Source organism: Zootoca vivipara, chromosome 5 (assembly GCF_963506605.1).
Source record: "Zootoca vivipara chromosome 5, rZooViv1.1, whole genome shotgun sequence".
NCBI classification, from domain to species: Eukaryota; Metazoa; Chordata; class Lepidosauria; order Squamata; family Lacertidae; genus Zootoca; species Zootoca vivipara.
Genome location: NC_083280.1, coordinates 69,980,967 through 69,994,242, shown reverse-complemented (window position 1 = coordinate 69,994,242; position 13,276 = coordinate 69,980,967). Strand labels below are relative to the sequence as shown.

The window sequence follows — 13,276 nt, the reverse complement described above, 5'->3', positions numbered from 1 at the left end:
ATGCCAGGGTTGCAGTTCGATCCCCGTATGGGGCAGCTGCCTATTCCTGCATTGCAGGGGGTTGGACTAAAATGATCCTCAGGGATCATTAATATGATACCATAGGCCATTATACATTCCAGCAGCTGTTCTTCTTTCTCTCCTCAGCACATCCAGTTCCTAACATCACCAGCTGGCAAGATAAGGGCTGTCCAAAGCTTTGGAGAGCCACCGGTAGTCAAGGTTGACCAGGGTCAGGGAACCTGTGGCTCTCCAGCTGTTGTTGGACTCCAACTCCCATCAGCCCCACCAACAAGGCCAATGGCCAGGGGGAATGGGAATTGTATTCCAGTATCTGGAGGCTCACAGGTTCTCCACCTCTGGTGTAGACAATGCTCAGCAAGATGGGACAATGGTCTTGACTTGGCAGACGGCAGGTTCCTATGTTGCTAACATGTCGAAATACAGGTTTCACAACTCCCCTCTTCCCCTGCCTGCCACTTCCATCCCTATGCATTTGTTTACTTGCAGATGCATATTTGACTTATGTAATTTCTACTTCCATATCAATGCATACATACATAAGCCTACTTTATTAGGCAGCAAGCAAGTCAGCTACATGCATTTTTCATAATCCGAAGCCTTATCTAAGAGGTTCATGTTCCTTTTTTTTTTTAACAGAGGTTCAAAGTTCAGCATGAACTGTTCTATCTTTATCAGGATGCTTATATACAGATCTGAAGATTAGAACCTGCTAAGCTTGTGTCTTCTACCAGAGTACAAGAGGTAACAACCCTCTACTTTGCAGCTATGCTCCTTAATGGGACCCCCTAGCTTTTATTGCTACTTCTCCTTACACCACCATTACACAACAGAATTTCTGATGGCATGCAGAAAGCGAGGGCACACTTCCACCTGTTTCTGGACAGCCTCCCAATCCATCTCCCTGGGTATTCCAACTAGCAATGGAAAGTTAATCCTCTTTAACATTTGCATGAAACTGCTGGGATAAGCTACTCAGGGACACAGAGCAAGGTGTCTCCATGTATGCTGACAACACTAAACACACTCTTATTTTTTTGCAGGGCAAAGCAACTGTTGAACAAGTATGTGAAATCAGTAATGGTCTGCATGACAAAATGGGGGTCAGAAATGGGTTTGTTTGTATACCCAGAAAGGATCAAAATTGCAATCTGGGGGTACTTTTTGACTCAACTTTATCACGGAGTCCCTGATAGCCTCTGGGACAGTGAAGTGCCTTTCATCAGCTTATCAGTGCTGCGACATCATCTAGATCAGGCATGTCAAACCTGCGGCCCTCCAGATGTTTTGGACTACAATTCCCATCTTCCCCAACCACTGGTCCTGCTAGCTAGGGATCATGGGAGTTGTAGGCCAAAACATCTGGAGGGCCGCAGGTTTGACATGCCTGATCTAGATGGACCACTGTAATGGACTGTATGTGGGGTCGCCTCTGAAGACTACCTGGAAACTTCAGTTAGTTCAAAATACAGGTGCCAAGCAGTGTTCGAAATTAGCCAGGCACCAGGTGAATTTTGCACCTGACTATTGGCCACTTGAGACCAAGTGAGGATGCCCAAGTGCCAGGATGGGGCACCACGACACTAAAAGATGTGCATTTTCTGGTGCCGCGCTACCCCGACCAGGTGATTCATGCAGCAGCACAGCAGCAAAAGAGGCAGGTTTTGGATTCCCTGCTGCCCCGCAGACCAACTGACTGGTGCGGCATTGCAGCCACGCCAACCAGCCAGATGGAGATGTTAGGCGCCAAACCATGGCGCCTGGACATCTCCAATGCCTCACAAAAGGCCCGCTGCTAGTCGCGAAATGCGCCTGGCGCCTGGCTAATTTAGAACACTTAACAGTAGAAGTGTGGCTGTAAGCAGGCACATTGTTCTTGATCCCCACAAGCAGAGGCTATAATTTCCGGGTTGCGTTGAGTTCTGTCACCTTCCAATTAACCGGTAACTGAAAAGAAGGCAGACAGCAAAGGACCGGGGGTGGGGGAGGAAACTTGACCAGAATGCACCTGTGGTGATCGGGGAGGGGTGATAAAAGCCCCCTTCCTTGTCCCCCTCCCCCAGTCCTCCTAATTCAAGGTAGAACCGGGCACAGGCAGAAACTTAAGTAGTAGTGTCAAGCAGTCAGGCACCAGTTTAGCTTTGCAGTTGGAGACACAAAAGCAAGAAGACAAAAATGTCCTTCCAAAATTTATTAAGAGAAAGAACAACTAATATAAATGGTTACACAGTTCTCAATAAGAGGTTACAAGCAATGAAAATAAAAACATTGGGTAATATCGCTAGCTAGGACTTATATAGGCACAATCCGAGGGTGCTGGGTTTTGGCTGGTCCCACAATGCATCACACCATGAACCAAAGTTGGACACACACAGAAAATCTCCCAATCTTACTACAGCACCAAAGACCTGATTTCCTCCGCTTTGATGTGATCAACTCTTCATTGTTTTAGTAGTATGTTGCCTGCCTCTCCATCTCTCTTAGCTTCTCATCCTTACCATTGAGCAAACGCTTTTGTCCCTGAAAATACGTATTACTAAGAGTAGGCCTGAGCTCTTTAAATGCTAGTAGTATTTTGCCTAGTCATTACAATTGTTTTAATAATTTGAGGACATAAATGGTGATGGTGTTTCCTGCTTGGCAGGGGGTTGGACTGGATGGCCCTTGTGGTCTCTTCCAACTCTATGATTCTATGATTCTATAAAGGCCTTCCATGGCCACAGAAGTTCCTTGTCTATTCTGCGACTTTCCCTCAGCTCCCTGGTATCTGGGCTGCCTGTTTCTTAGCTTCTTCTCAAGCTAGGTGAAAACATCTTCTGCATCCCCTCATACCACTCCAACTCTTATTGAGAAACCTCAATTCCAACAGTTGCCTGTACTTTTGTAACAAAAAAAGAACTTGTCTAACAAGAGGTATTTCAGTGGTTTGTGGAATTAGCAAGCTGGAAAGAATTAGAAGCAATGTCGTGGTTTAAGAATGCAGATACACCCTGAAGAACAAAGACAGCTTCTGAAGATCCAAAATTCCAGAGCCCATTAAAGTATGGTTATCCGGGGACAGTCCCCAGATTTACAAATCTGTACCCGGACAAAATCCGTCCTCAGAATTTCCCCAGATTTCATTTAATGTGCTGGATTTATATTTTAAGTGTTGTAGATATATTAGTAGGGAATGAATGTTGTGTGATTGGTTCAACGGCACAAGACACATCATATGGGGACTTCCGGCGAGGCAAAATGGCGGGCTCCATGGCAGTGAGCAGCTCCTGAAGCCAGCCAGAGGCAACTGCGCTATCAGGCTGGCTCTGGGCTGCTGAGACTGCCGTTGCCACTTGCTGAGGGGGAACTGGGGATGCCCGGCACAGAAACTGGGGGAACCACTGACCCCCCCCCCCTGCGACTCAAATCGAGCCGGGAGCGAGAGCGCCCAGCCACCCAGCCAACTGCCCACAGAAGAGAAGATCTTCTTTTAAAAAAAACAAAACAAAACCAACTTTTTTAAATAACTTTTTTTTCTCTTTTCAAAAAAAAAAGTGTCCCCGGATTCTTTGAAAATTTTTTGGTAGCCTTACATTAAAGTCCATGCTCTTCAAATGCAGATTCTCACCAAAGCAGAGAACCTGCAGTCTGGGCTATGCCATTTTATCACACTGTAAAGTATCTTCACACAAGAAAGTTCAAAACAAAGAAAGCTGACCTGTCAGGGAGAAGATTTAAGTTAGAATCCTTCACCCTGACATGCTAGCATTCTTTGTGCAGGGAAATATGCATTCATCTCTGTGAGCCTCAACCTGAAGACTAAAGTAACACAGTCCATAAACAGGTTTGCTTTCTTAGTGACAACGAGATCACTGTAGATAAAATTCTAGGCATGCCTGCTTTCTTGCTCAATTCCTATATACCCTAAGGAACCTTATTGCATCCTTGACCTACAGTATGAAAAATCAGCCCAGACTGGTAGGAGTCTGTGATAAAAGAATGTTGCAAACGTATAATTTGTTTTGTTATTCAATGATATGATGTATAGCCAAGCTGAAGATCCGCAATTCTGTGTACATTGTGTGGTGCTCCTTGATCTAAACTGCAAGCTCATATATTCTTGAATAGATGAAGCTATGCAAATTAACAACAAACCACAGCGGGAAAGCTTTAAGACAGTCTGAAATAAAGACAAACCACATGAAAGTTCCATTGTATGTAGGCATCAGTAAACACTGCAAATGAAAAGAACTGTAAATGAGGACTAATAAGAGAGGAGATCTCAGAAATGTATGTCTAGATTAGGAATTGGGGGGGGGGGGGAGGACACATCCTAAACGCACATGCTTGGAAGCAACTAAGTCCTACTGATTTACAAAACCTATTTGTGTGTATTATCTCCCTTAGATGTTAAAGATCACCACTGAGTACTGAAAACATAGGCATTCTGGACCTGATGCCACATGCAACCAACACAGATGCGTGTCTGGATTCACACCACAACACTCATCCATGTCCCAATAAATTGGCTGGATGTGTATTTTGATACAGGTATGTTCTGCTTAAAGTGATCTATCTAGTGTTTAGAAAAATCAGAATCATGATAAACAACTGTTGCTTGTCCAAGATGTCTCAGTGTTCACTCTTTTTGAGGTTTACCCTGAACCTGAAAGGGAGGGCATTTTGATTTAGGGAAGATCAGTAATGTGTGTTTTCGGGGGGGGGGGAAATGGGGTAATCTCATAGGGTAACATGCACAAGAGAGCAGAGGTTTTTTGAGGCCACGGGTCCCTTGATCTTTCTTCAGCACCCCTGTGGGGCTCAGGAGGCCAGTTATGTCACCCCTTGCCTGCAGAGCTGGCAGCCTCTCACCCTTTTTCGAACATGTTCCCTTGTGGAGTGTTTCCTCAGCCTCCTCCTCCTTGAGAGTCCTCCAGGCAGATGCTGCTGCCCCCCTGCCCCAAAGAGAGGTGTCTCCTTACACTGCCCCACAGGGAACTGCAACTTTGTCCATTCCCAACAGCAAGGGCGGGCGGGCTGAGCTCCCTCGCCTGCTTGCTTGCTTACTCCAAGGCTGTCTCAGCTCCTGGCCAAGAGGCACCATTCATCTGGGGAGCTTGTAGCCAGGGCTGCTGCAACACACAGCTGTGCAAGCCTTTGGGAGACACAAGAAGGCATCAGGAGGGAGGGAAGGAAAGAGGGATAGAAGCCAGTGTTGCCCGCAGCACCCCTGGCCATCTTTCAAGGGACCCCAGTGTGCCATGGCACAATGGTTGAACACCACTGCTCTAGAGAGCAGTCTAATTTAGCATGTTTATTCTACTTGCATTTATTAGTCAAAGCTAAAAGCAGGGGTAGGCAACCTTAGGCACAGGGGTTGCTGACCCCCGGCTAAAAGCATTGAAACGTCCAAGCTTACCTAATATCATATTTGCAATTAGTATCCATTAATTGTTACTAACAAATTTATAAAATGGGGGGGGGCAATTTTACACCTCACATCACTAGAGCAAATTCACGCAGTCTAAAACTTTTAGGCACTATTAAAAACAGATGGTGAGTCTCATGAGCATGGATTGTATTAGGGTAGATTTGATTTAAATCACAATTTAAATCATTAGTCAGTAAGACTTGATTTAAATCATTTTTTTACATACTCATTTTTGCTGGTATAATCCAGAGGAAGGTTTCATTTTTGGAAGAATAAATTTTCAGAGTAGTTTTTACAGTTATATCAAAAATTACTGATTTGGTTATACTATGAGAAATACATAGATAATTATGAAATTATTGTGAGGTTTAATAAGTCAACTGTTTATATTTGGACAACTTTTCTGCTGTACTTTATTGGAAGGAGAAAAATAATAATTTCCTTATTAACAATTCAAACAATTTATTTAACTAAAACAATAGCATTATAGCATATGTGTCTATGTTTGTTAACTGATGTGGTTAAACAATTAAAAAACAACAACTGAGTTTTAGCACACATGAAAAACTTAAAACAAACCCTTATTTCCTGATGAATAGCCTTTGGACTATAATGTAAGTTATGGTAAATAGAAAACTATCTTTAGAAAGATTTTTCCTCCAAAAGCATTTTATTTTAAAAATCTTTGATTTTCTTTGGGGAAAAATCATTGATTTTTATCCACCCTGGATTGTATGCAACAGCTGGTCATGCAGGGAAGTGACAGCATGCCATAGCTGCCAAGTTTTCGCTTTTCTCTCGAGGAAGCCTATTCAGCATAAGGGAAAATCCCTGTAAAAAAGGGATAACTTGGCAGCTATGCAGCATGCAACTGCCACATTTGCAGTGTGGAATGTGATCACACTTCTGTTGGACCATCCTTCACTGCATTTTAAAAAGAAGGATTTCAACATATGACAAGGCCTGGAACATTGTTACCACATGCCTAAACTCAGCCCATATTCGAGAACTGCTTTGCACATGGTTAGTGTCCTACGCAGGTATCACCTCTGGGCAAGGAAACCTGTGTACACAGTCACATGTACCAAATGCATCATGCAACCATTTCCTCCTGCGTACCTGAGGCGGGAAGCTACAACTTGCAACATAAAACACCCAGCAGGACTTAGGATCAATGTTGTGTTTATTAGTTTGTTTGCTTTTTAAAAATCCATTTATTCAAAAGTTACAATACAGCTTTGTCCACTGCCATAATTCTCTATATTCTCCTATGGACAACCTTTGGGCCTACAGGTGAGGTGACGCATGGTTTAGTTTCAAGCCACCTCTCTAGCCAACCGGTGCAGCCCTCCTGACAAGAGAAACAGAGACAGACAGACAGACAGACAGACAGACAGACAGACAGAGAGAGAGAGAGAGAGAAGACATGGCCCTGCCCACTTTTAGTTCTGGCCCCACCCACCATGTGGACCCTGACAAATCCAACAGGATTAGGCACACACACCCCCAAGAGCCTAGGGAGCGGCTCTTGGGGGGGGGGGGTTGCCTAATCCTGTTGGATGCAATCCTCTTTGGGCACTCAGTCATCTGAGGAAAGAGCAGTGTGTTGTGCAAAGCAGAAATTTTTAGGGTACATTCTGCAGTGATTTTTCTAGGAGGGGAACACTGATATTTCAAAAGCAGGAATCACCAAAAATGCAGCTGCCGTGCTACAAGTTCACACAATAGACTTTGCTTTGGAGAAAACAACCCCAAAATGAATATGGAAAGCAGCCTTTTTATTTTCTACCAAATGCCAAGCTGGGCACAATAGTTGGTTTTCTGCCCATGCAAAGACCAGTTTCAACCATCAAACCCTTAGGCGTTTCAGGGTAATAATCTCTGCCTTTCAACCAAACTTTTAGAATGGAGCAAGGCAACCAGTGTGGGCTAACTCAAGATACTGTATTCCTCAGAAAGACTCTCTTGAAAAGGATACATTTAAAGTATTCCGCTTTTTAAAGGATTTTTAGGGCAGGCCACTTTCATCTGCCCCCCCCTTCACTTCCTGTTTTGTAAACTCTCTACTGAGAAAGTAATCTCTGTTCCGTTCCAATCTCCACTCACTAGCTTTTGTGTATTACCAAACACATGCAGGTTGCCCATCCAACACAGCTATAACCACTTCCCCTGTCTGGGTACTTTCCTATTTGCCATTAGGCAGATGGGAGGAGAGGAGGGAGGGAGGGAGGGAGAGAGAGTGTTGTGGAGAGAAAACAGGGAAGACAAACAGGGAAGTTATCCAGAGATCTGAGAGCAAAGCACAAAAGCATTCCGGGGAGTGAGTTCAGCAAGGAAAAGCCAGGCTTTGAGCTCAATCTGGAAACAGGGAGATGAATCAGACCCAAGGAGAAGCCCAGTACAGTACTTTGTTCTATTAGGGGAGAGGGCGGGCAGCGGGAGGAGACCAAGGATAGGAAAACCTGTGGCCTTCCACATGCCAGAGGACTACAAATCCCATCATCCATGAACACTGATGGCACATGCAGCCCACCAAAGGACCACAGGTTCCCCACCCCAGGGGTAGATGGGGGTGGGGAGGGTAGATCCTGAGACTGGCTGCGCCTATGAACTTACAAGACTTAAAAACCTCAAGTAGAAAATCCGTACTGGCTCCCATTCGATTTGGGGGCGTATTTGGGGTGTGGGGTAGCCGGCGACGTCTCCCTCACTTGCCCCACCATCCCAACCTGACCTTGAAAAAATTGGCGCCTGGCTTGGCATTAATTATATCCCCCACCTACCCAGCGGCGCCGCCTCCGTGCATTGTTTACAGGAGACGGCCCAAGCGCCTAGTGGTTGGGCTCCTTCTGTTCCGACTCCCGACTCGCCACGGCGCCCCCACCGCACGGGTCGATCCCCGCGGGCGACGCGTGTGCACACGAGAGCGTGCCAAAGTGCCGTGTTGAGGAGGAGCGCGCGCGAGCGAGAGAGGGGCTACGGGGAAGTTTCTCCGGAGTGGGGGAGCGCAGGGAACGGGGAAAGCGGAGCGAAAGTTTGACGGAAACTGGAGTAGGGGACCGAGAAGTGATGGAGAGGAGCCGAGCGCGCGCCACCAGCACCCCCTCGTTCGGTGGGTCCCCCAAATAAGTGAAACAAAAGCAGAGAGGAGTTGGGGGGGACGACACAAACACTCACCATGATTCTCCACAGCCTCTCCGGGCAGCCTTTGCACGCGCGGGGTCAGCGAGGGACGCTGCTGCTGCTGCTGCTGTTTGTGCTGCTCAACTAAATCGGCCTGAGCGTCGGGCGGAGAGTTTGGCTTTGCAAAAAAAAAAAAAAGGAAGAGGCGGAGAGCGGCCGCCCGCAGATCCACCCCAGCCTCTGCGCGTGACTGGACAGAGAGCGAGAGGGAGAAGGAGAGGGAGGGCAGGAGAGAGGAGCCGCCGCCGCCGCCCTCTTTCGCTCCGGCGCGGCTGTGATTACAAGAAACGCCACCGCACGCCCCTCCAGGTGCCGGCCCGGAAGCAGGCCCTCGCAGCCTCCTCCTCGAGTAGCTCGCTCGCTCGCCACAGGCCTTGGCAATCACAGCGCCCTCTGCCGCAGACCCGCTGGGTCCAAAGGCCGCGGAGCCGCACGCTCGCTTTGCCCCTGGCCCGGGCGAAAGCGACGCGGGCAGGGGACGCAGCTGCAAGGGGAGCCTTTGGCGCGCCCTGGTCGCGCAAGGGGAAGCGCTGGCTAGAGCAGGAGGAAGGCATATCTCACCGCGGCCTGCTAGAGCCAGGGTGGGGTGGGGGTTAGAGTGGGTCGGTGGGGGACCTGGGTTCAAAGGCTCACTCTGCCACGAAAGCTCACCCGTGGGCCGGTGGCTGCCTCTCTTCTCAACCTGCCCCTCATAGAGTTGTTTTGTTTTGAGGATAATTTGGAGAGTAAAGGGAACTATGCTCCCTTTAACTTCTTGGAGGAAAAGTGGGTTCTAAATACAATAAATAAATAAAATAAGGATAATAAACAAACATGACCTGAGAGCGACAGCACTTGCCCCCACTTGTGAGGATGCTCTTCCTATACTCGAATGATTTGTCCATTTTCTGCCTAGGAAAGGGGGGAGAGTTGATGACACGAAATGCTAAAGAGCACACTGCATGCACCTGACAAACTGGCCTCTCTGACCCAGGAAGGCATGCTCAAGTAAACGTGAGAGTTTAAGGTGTTAGCAAACGCTTTGTTGGTTTGGCTGCTACAGGCTAACATGGCTACTACCATCATACCATCATGAATGTTGTCTTAACACTCCAAATTTACCTCTGCAGTACTATCCTTTTGCCCACTTCAGACTTATCTGGTTGCTAACTACTGTATATAGTGTTTTTCAAATGCACCACCATTTCCCGCATTAAAAAAGGAAAAGAGGGAAAATCCCTCAGCACCCTCTAATGAAGTAAATACATTTCTGTTCTTTACTTCCAAACTCCCTGGAGTATGCCACTTATTCCTTGCTGTCGACTTCATCCTCTTGGCCTGTTACTAACTAGCTTCCACCCCATGCAAGTCCCAAGAAACAGCCCTACCAATGATTATATGACCCATTGCAATCCGCCTTCCACCCACTGCATCCCACAGAAACTGCCCTATTACCAGTCACCTCACTTCCAACTCCTTTTTGTTTTGTAAGGAGTCTCTGCTCCAGGGATACTTTGACTGTCCCCTGCTGGTTCTTTTCCTACCTCTTTAATTGCTCAGTCAGTGATTGCTGTCACCACAAGGTGAAACTTTTTGTACCATAGTTTCAGCCTTTCCATTAGGAACTCTTAGGATCTGTTCCTGATCTTCTTCTTTCTCTTCTCACTACACCTGGGGGACAATATCAGAGTTTGTGGCTTTCCATACCTAGAGCTTTCCACCAAATCTTAGATCTCCATCTGTGTCTGACATTCTGTGTTCAGGTATTTTGCGGTTCGAGGACCCCCCCCCCCCCCGCGAGAAATGAAGACACAGTGACACATGGATTTGAGTTAACGGGTAAAATAAGGCCACAACCTTATTGGTTAGAGCATGTGCGAGGTATTGGCTTAGGCATTGGACACCCTAGCAAGCATGACCCCTCCCCGCTCTGCGGGGGGGGGGGGGGTCATATCAGGTTAACACCCCGAGGGAGGAACCTATTGATGCAAATACAACTGAAAGCTCCCCCTGGTGTCATCGGGGGTCGTGCCATGGCCCTAGCCTCAGCAGGGCATCGGACGGGATCCACGACCGCCGGATCCCTTAAGGGGATACCCCTATAAGAGGAGGGTTGGATGATGGCCACAACCAGTCCTCAAACACACCAGACAACTCCATATTCCAATGCCTAACCGCCAAATACCGAAGGAAGTTGTGACGAATTGCTACGAGGTAGGCGAAAAAACCAAGAGGCCGGTGCCAATTAGCCAAATGGATAAAAATTTCCTACCAGGCCCCTTGGGCAACCAAGGCAACCAGCCGATGTCCATAGCAAGGTCAAAGCGCACACACAAAGGGAAGACCTAAAGGGAGGGTGGGTGGGAGATCCATCGGGATGCAGCAGGAGAAGGAAGATTCCCCTGCTGCCGCACAGATTTAAATGTCCGTAAAGCCCGCCCCCAGGCCGGCCCTATTGGCCAGCCAGAGGCTTGGTGCGGCAGCAGGGGGCCAATACACGGCCCCCCTGCTTGCCGCGAGGAGCAGGTCCCGCCCACAAAGTCTCCCCTCGTGGAGGAGGAGAGATCTTATTGACACCTGAAATCCAGCTTGTCTCTGACAAAACTTCTCTTTCCTCTTAAATTTTTCTCTTCTCAAATATTCTGTTTTCATCAAAGACATCACAAATCTCCCTGTTGATCAAGCGCAAAGCTTTGGATTCATGTCTGGGATTTCTTTTTCTCCCCGTATTCAGTGACACAAGGAAAAAACTCAATTTCTTGACACCAGTTGTATGCACAAATATCCTCTGGAACTGGAGGTTATATACAATATTTGTTGCATGCTTCCTCTTTGGTTGTTCAGAGGGTCCTCTATTACAAAGAATACATGCTGCAAAATCTTTTGAGAAATGTTTTAATGCAATTGACATTGCAGGAACTATGTTGCCTTTCCCCACTATTCCTATGCAAGAGTGGCTATGGTTTCAGGTTTTCAATAATTCAGTGTACTGTAAATAAGTTTTGCATACATGTGCAAAACTCCTTTTCTGTTGTAGGAAACTAACTTGAAAGGAGTCCTACAGAGTTAAGCTTGTCTGTCAGTAATGCCGTAGGGCTACGTGTAACCATATCTGCCCATTGCTTAGACAAAACAATTCAGAAGCAAGACATAAAACTAGAATTTCTAGTCCTGTAGTGTTTATTTGGTTAACTGGTCAGTAAAAATCTTTCAGGATCTACAAAGCTGCTGATAAACAGGCCAACATATTTTATTTTAAAATATTATTATTATTATTATTTATTATCATTATTACAATGAGTAATAAAAACAGCTGATGACATGCACTGCCTTCAAAGAGATGTTCCCTGTGTGTGAGAAAGAAATGAATTATTCTAAGCTGATACCTGTTGTAGCACATGAGTACATCATCTAAAAGGTACCTTTTTAAAAACTGCATATTTGTCTATATTTATGCAGATGGGCAGAACAGTCCTCCTAACTCACATTTAGAGGGAGAGAGGAGGAGATGCCGCCACAGGGCAGCTGCCAAAATCATTGCTCTGCAGTGATGCTGTCAGCGAGATACGAAATGTTACGAGCAGCTATTTCTTTTACTACTAGAGCTGCCATAAAGTTGTGCCATTTCTGTGGACATGCTGGGGGAATTAAGAGGTTTTGAACATGGTGTAACAACGCGCATCCCTGACATGCCCCATTTTTACTTGCTCCACTAGCAGGACATCACAAATAGAACATCCACGCCAGAGGAACTTTTCAGAGGCCGGCCAATGGCATAAGTGTTGCTCCACAATCAACCTCCAGCCACGTCAGGAGAACAACATTTAATGCCCTTAAGGCTCCTCAGCTGGATTTAAGCTGTGGTTAGAATTGGACCCTTAATGGGTCATTTAATTAACTGATTAAAAATCCATGCAAGTAAGTAAGTAAGATTTCTTTAACCAGCTGACAGCCCTAATAATTTCAGCTGAGTTGCAGAAGTACCAAACTGAGGCAGCAGACAACTGCCACAGGGACATACACGGAGGGCGTGTTCTTTTGTGCAAACTTATATGGCCTGTCGAAACAATAAAAAAATTCCTTCCAGTAGCACCTTAGAGACCAACTAAGTTTGTCATTGGTATGAGCTTTCGTGTGCATGCACACTTCTTCACAAAAAGCTCATACCAATGACAATCTTAGTTGGTCTCTAAGGTGCTACTGGAAGGAATTTTTTTAATTTTGTTTTAACTACGGCAGACCAACACGGCCACCTACCTGTAACTAGAGTTATATGGCCTGTATTAGCTTAACTTTCAAGGTTTCCTCCAGGGAATTCTGGGAGCAATAGTTTGGTGTGAGATTGCTGAGAGTTCTCAGTTAGACATCGCCATACCTTCTCAGAGAGCAACAATTCTCAGAGTTCCCTGCAGTGAAAGAATGATGAATAAACTAGTTTGAAGTCTGAATAGGCCTGGGGTCCATGTAAAACATTCCAGCTATGACTTCACTGACAACCACAGCGTTGGCCTTCCAACCTGCATGCAGTCAATATAAATAATACCAGTAGTACGTAATGTATCTCAGAGTCTTTTCAGTCGCATAAGTAACACTATACCATGCCCTAGGAAGTGATCCAGTACTGTTTACAAAGACATTACTGATGTCAGCATGGAAGCCTGAAAATGCAAGCGTGTCAAAAGA

General features: G+C 46.3%; 1 protein-coding gene across 2 annotated transcripts in view; it reads right to left on the bottom strand.

Moving 5' to 3' along the window:
* The window catches only part of SGPL1 (sphingosine-1-phosphate lyase 1), a 37,335-nt gene extending 28,474 nt beyond the window's left edge, over positions 1-8,861 (bottom strand). For both annotated transcript variants that reach the window (XR_009557618.1, XM_035138700.2), the window contains exon 1: positions 8,609-8,861. Coding sequence is in view for 1 of the 2 variants with exons in the window: in XM_035138700.2 (XP_034994591.1) it covers positions 8,609-8,611 (3 nt within the window). In the remaining variant the exon portion in view is untranslated. The remainder of the gene's footprint in view (positions 1-8,608) is intronic.
* Positions 8,862-13,276: the final 4,415 nt, after the last annotated feature.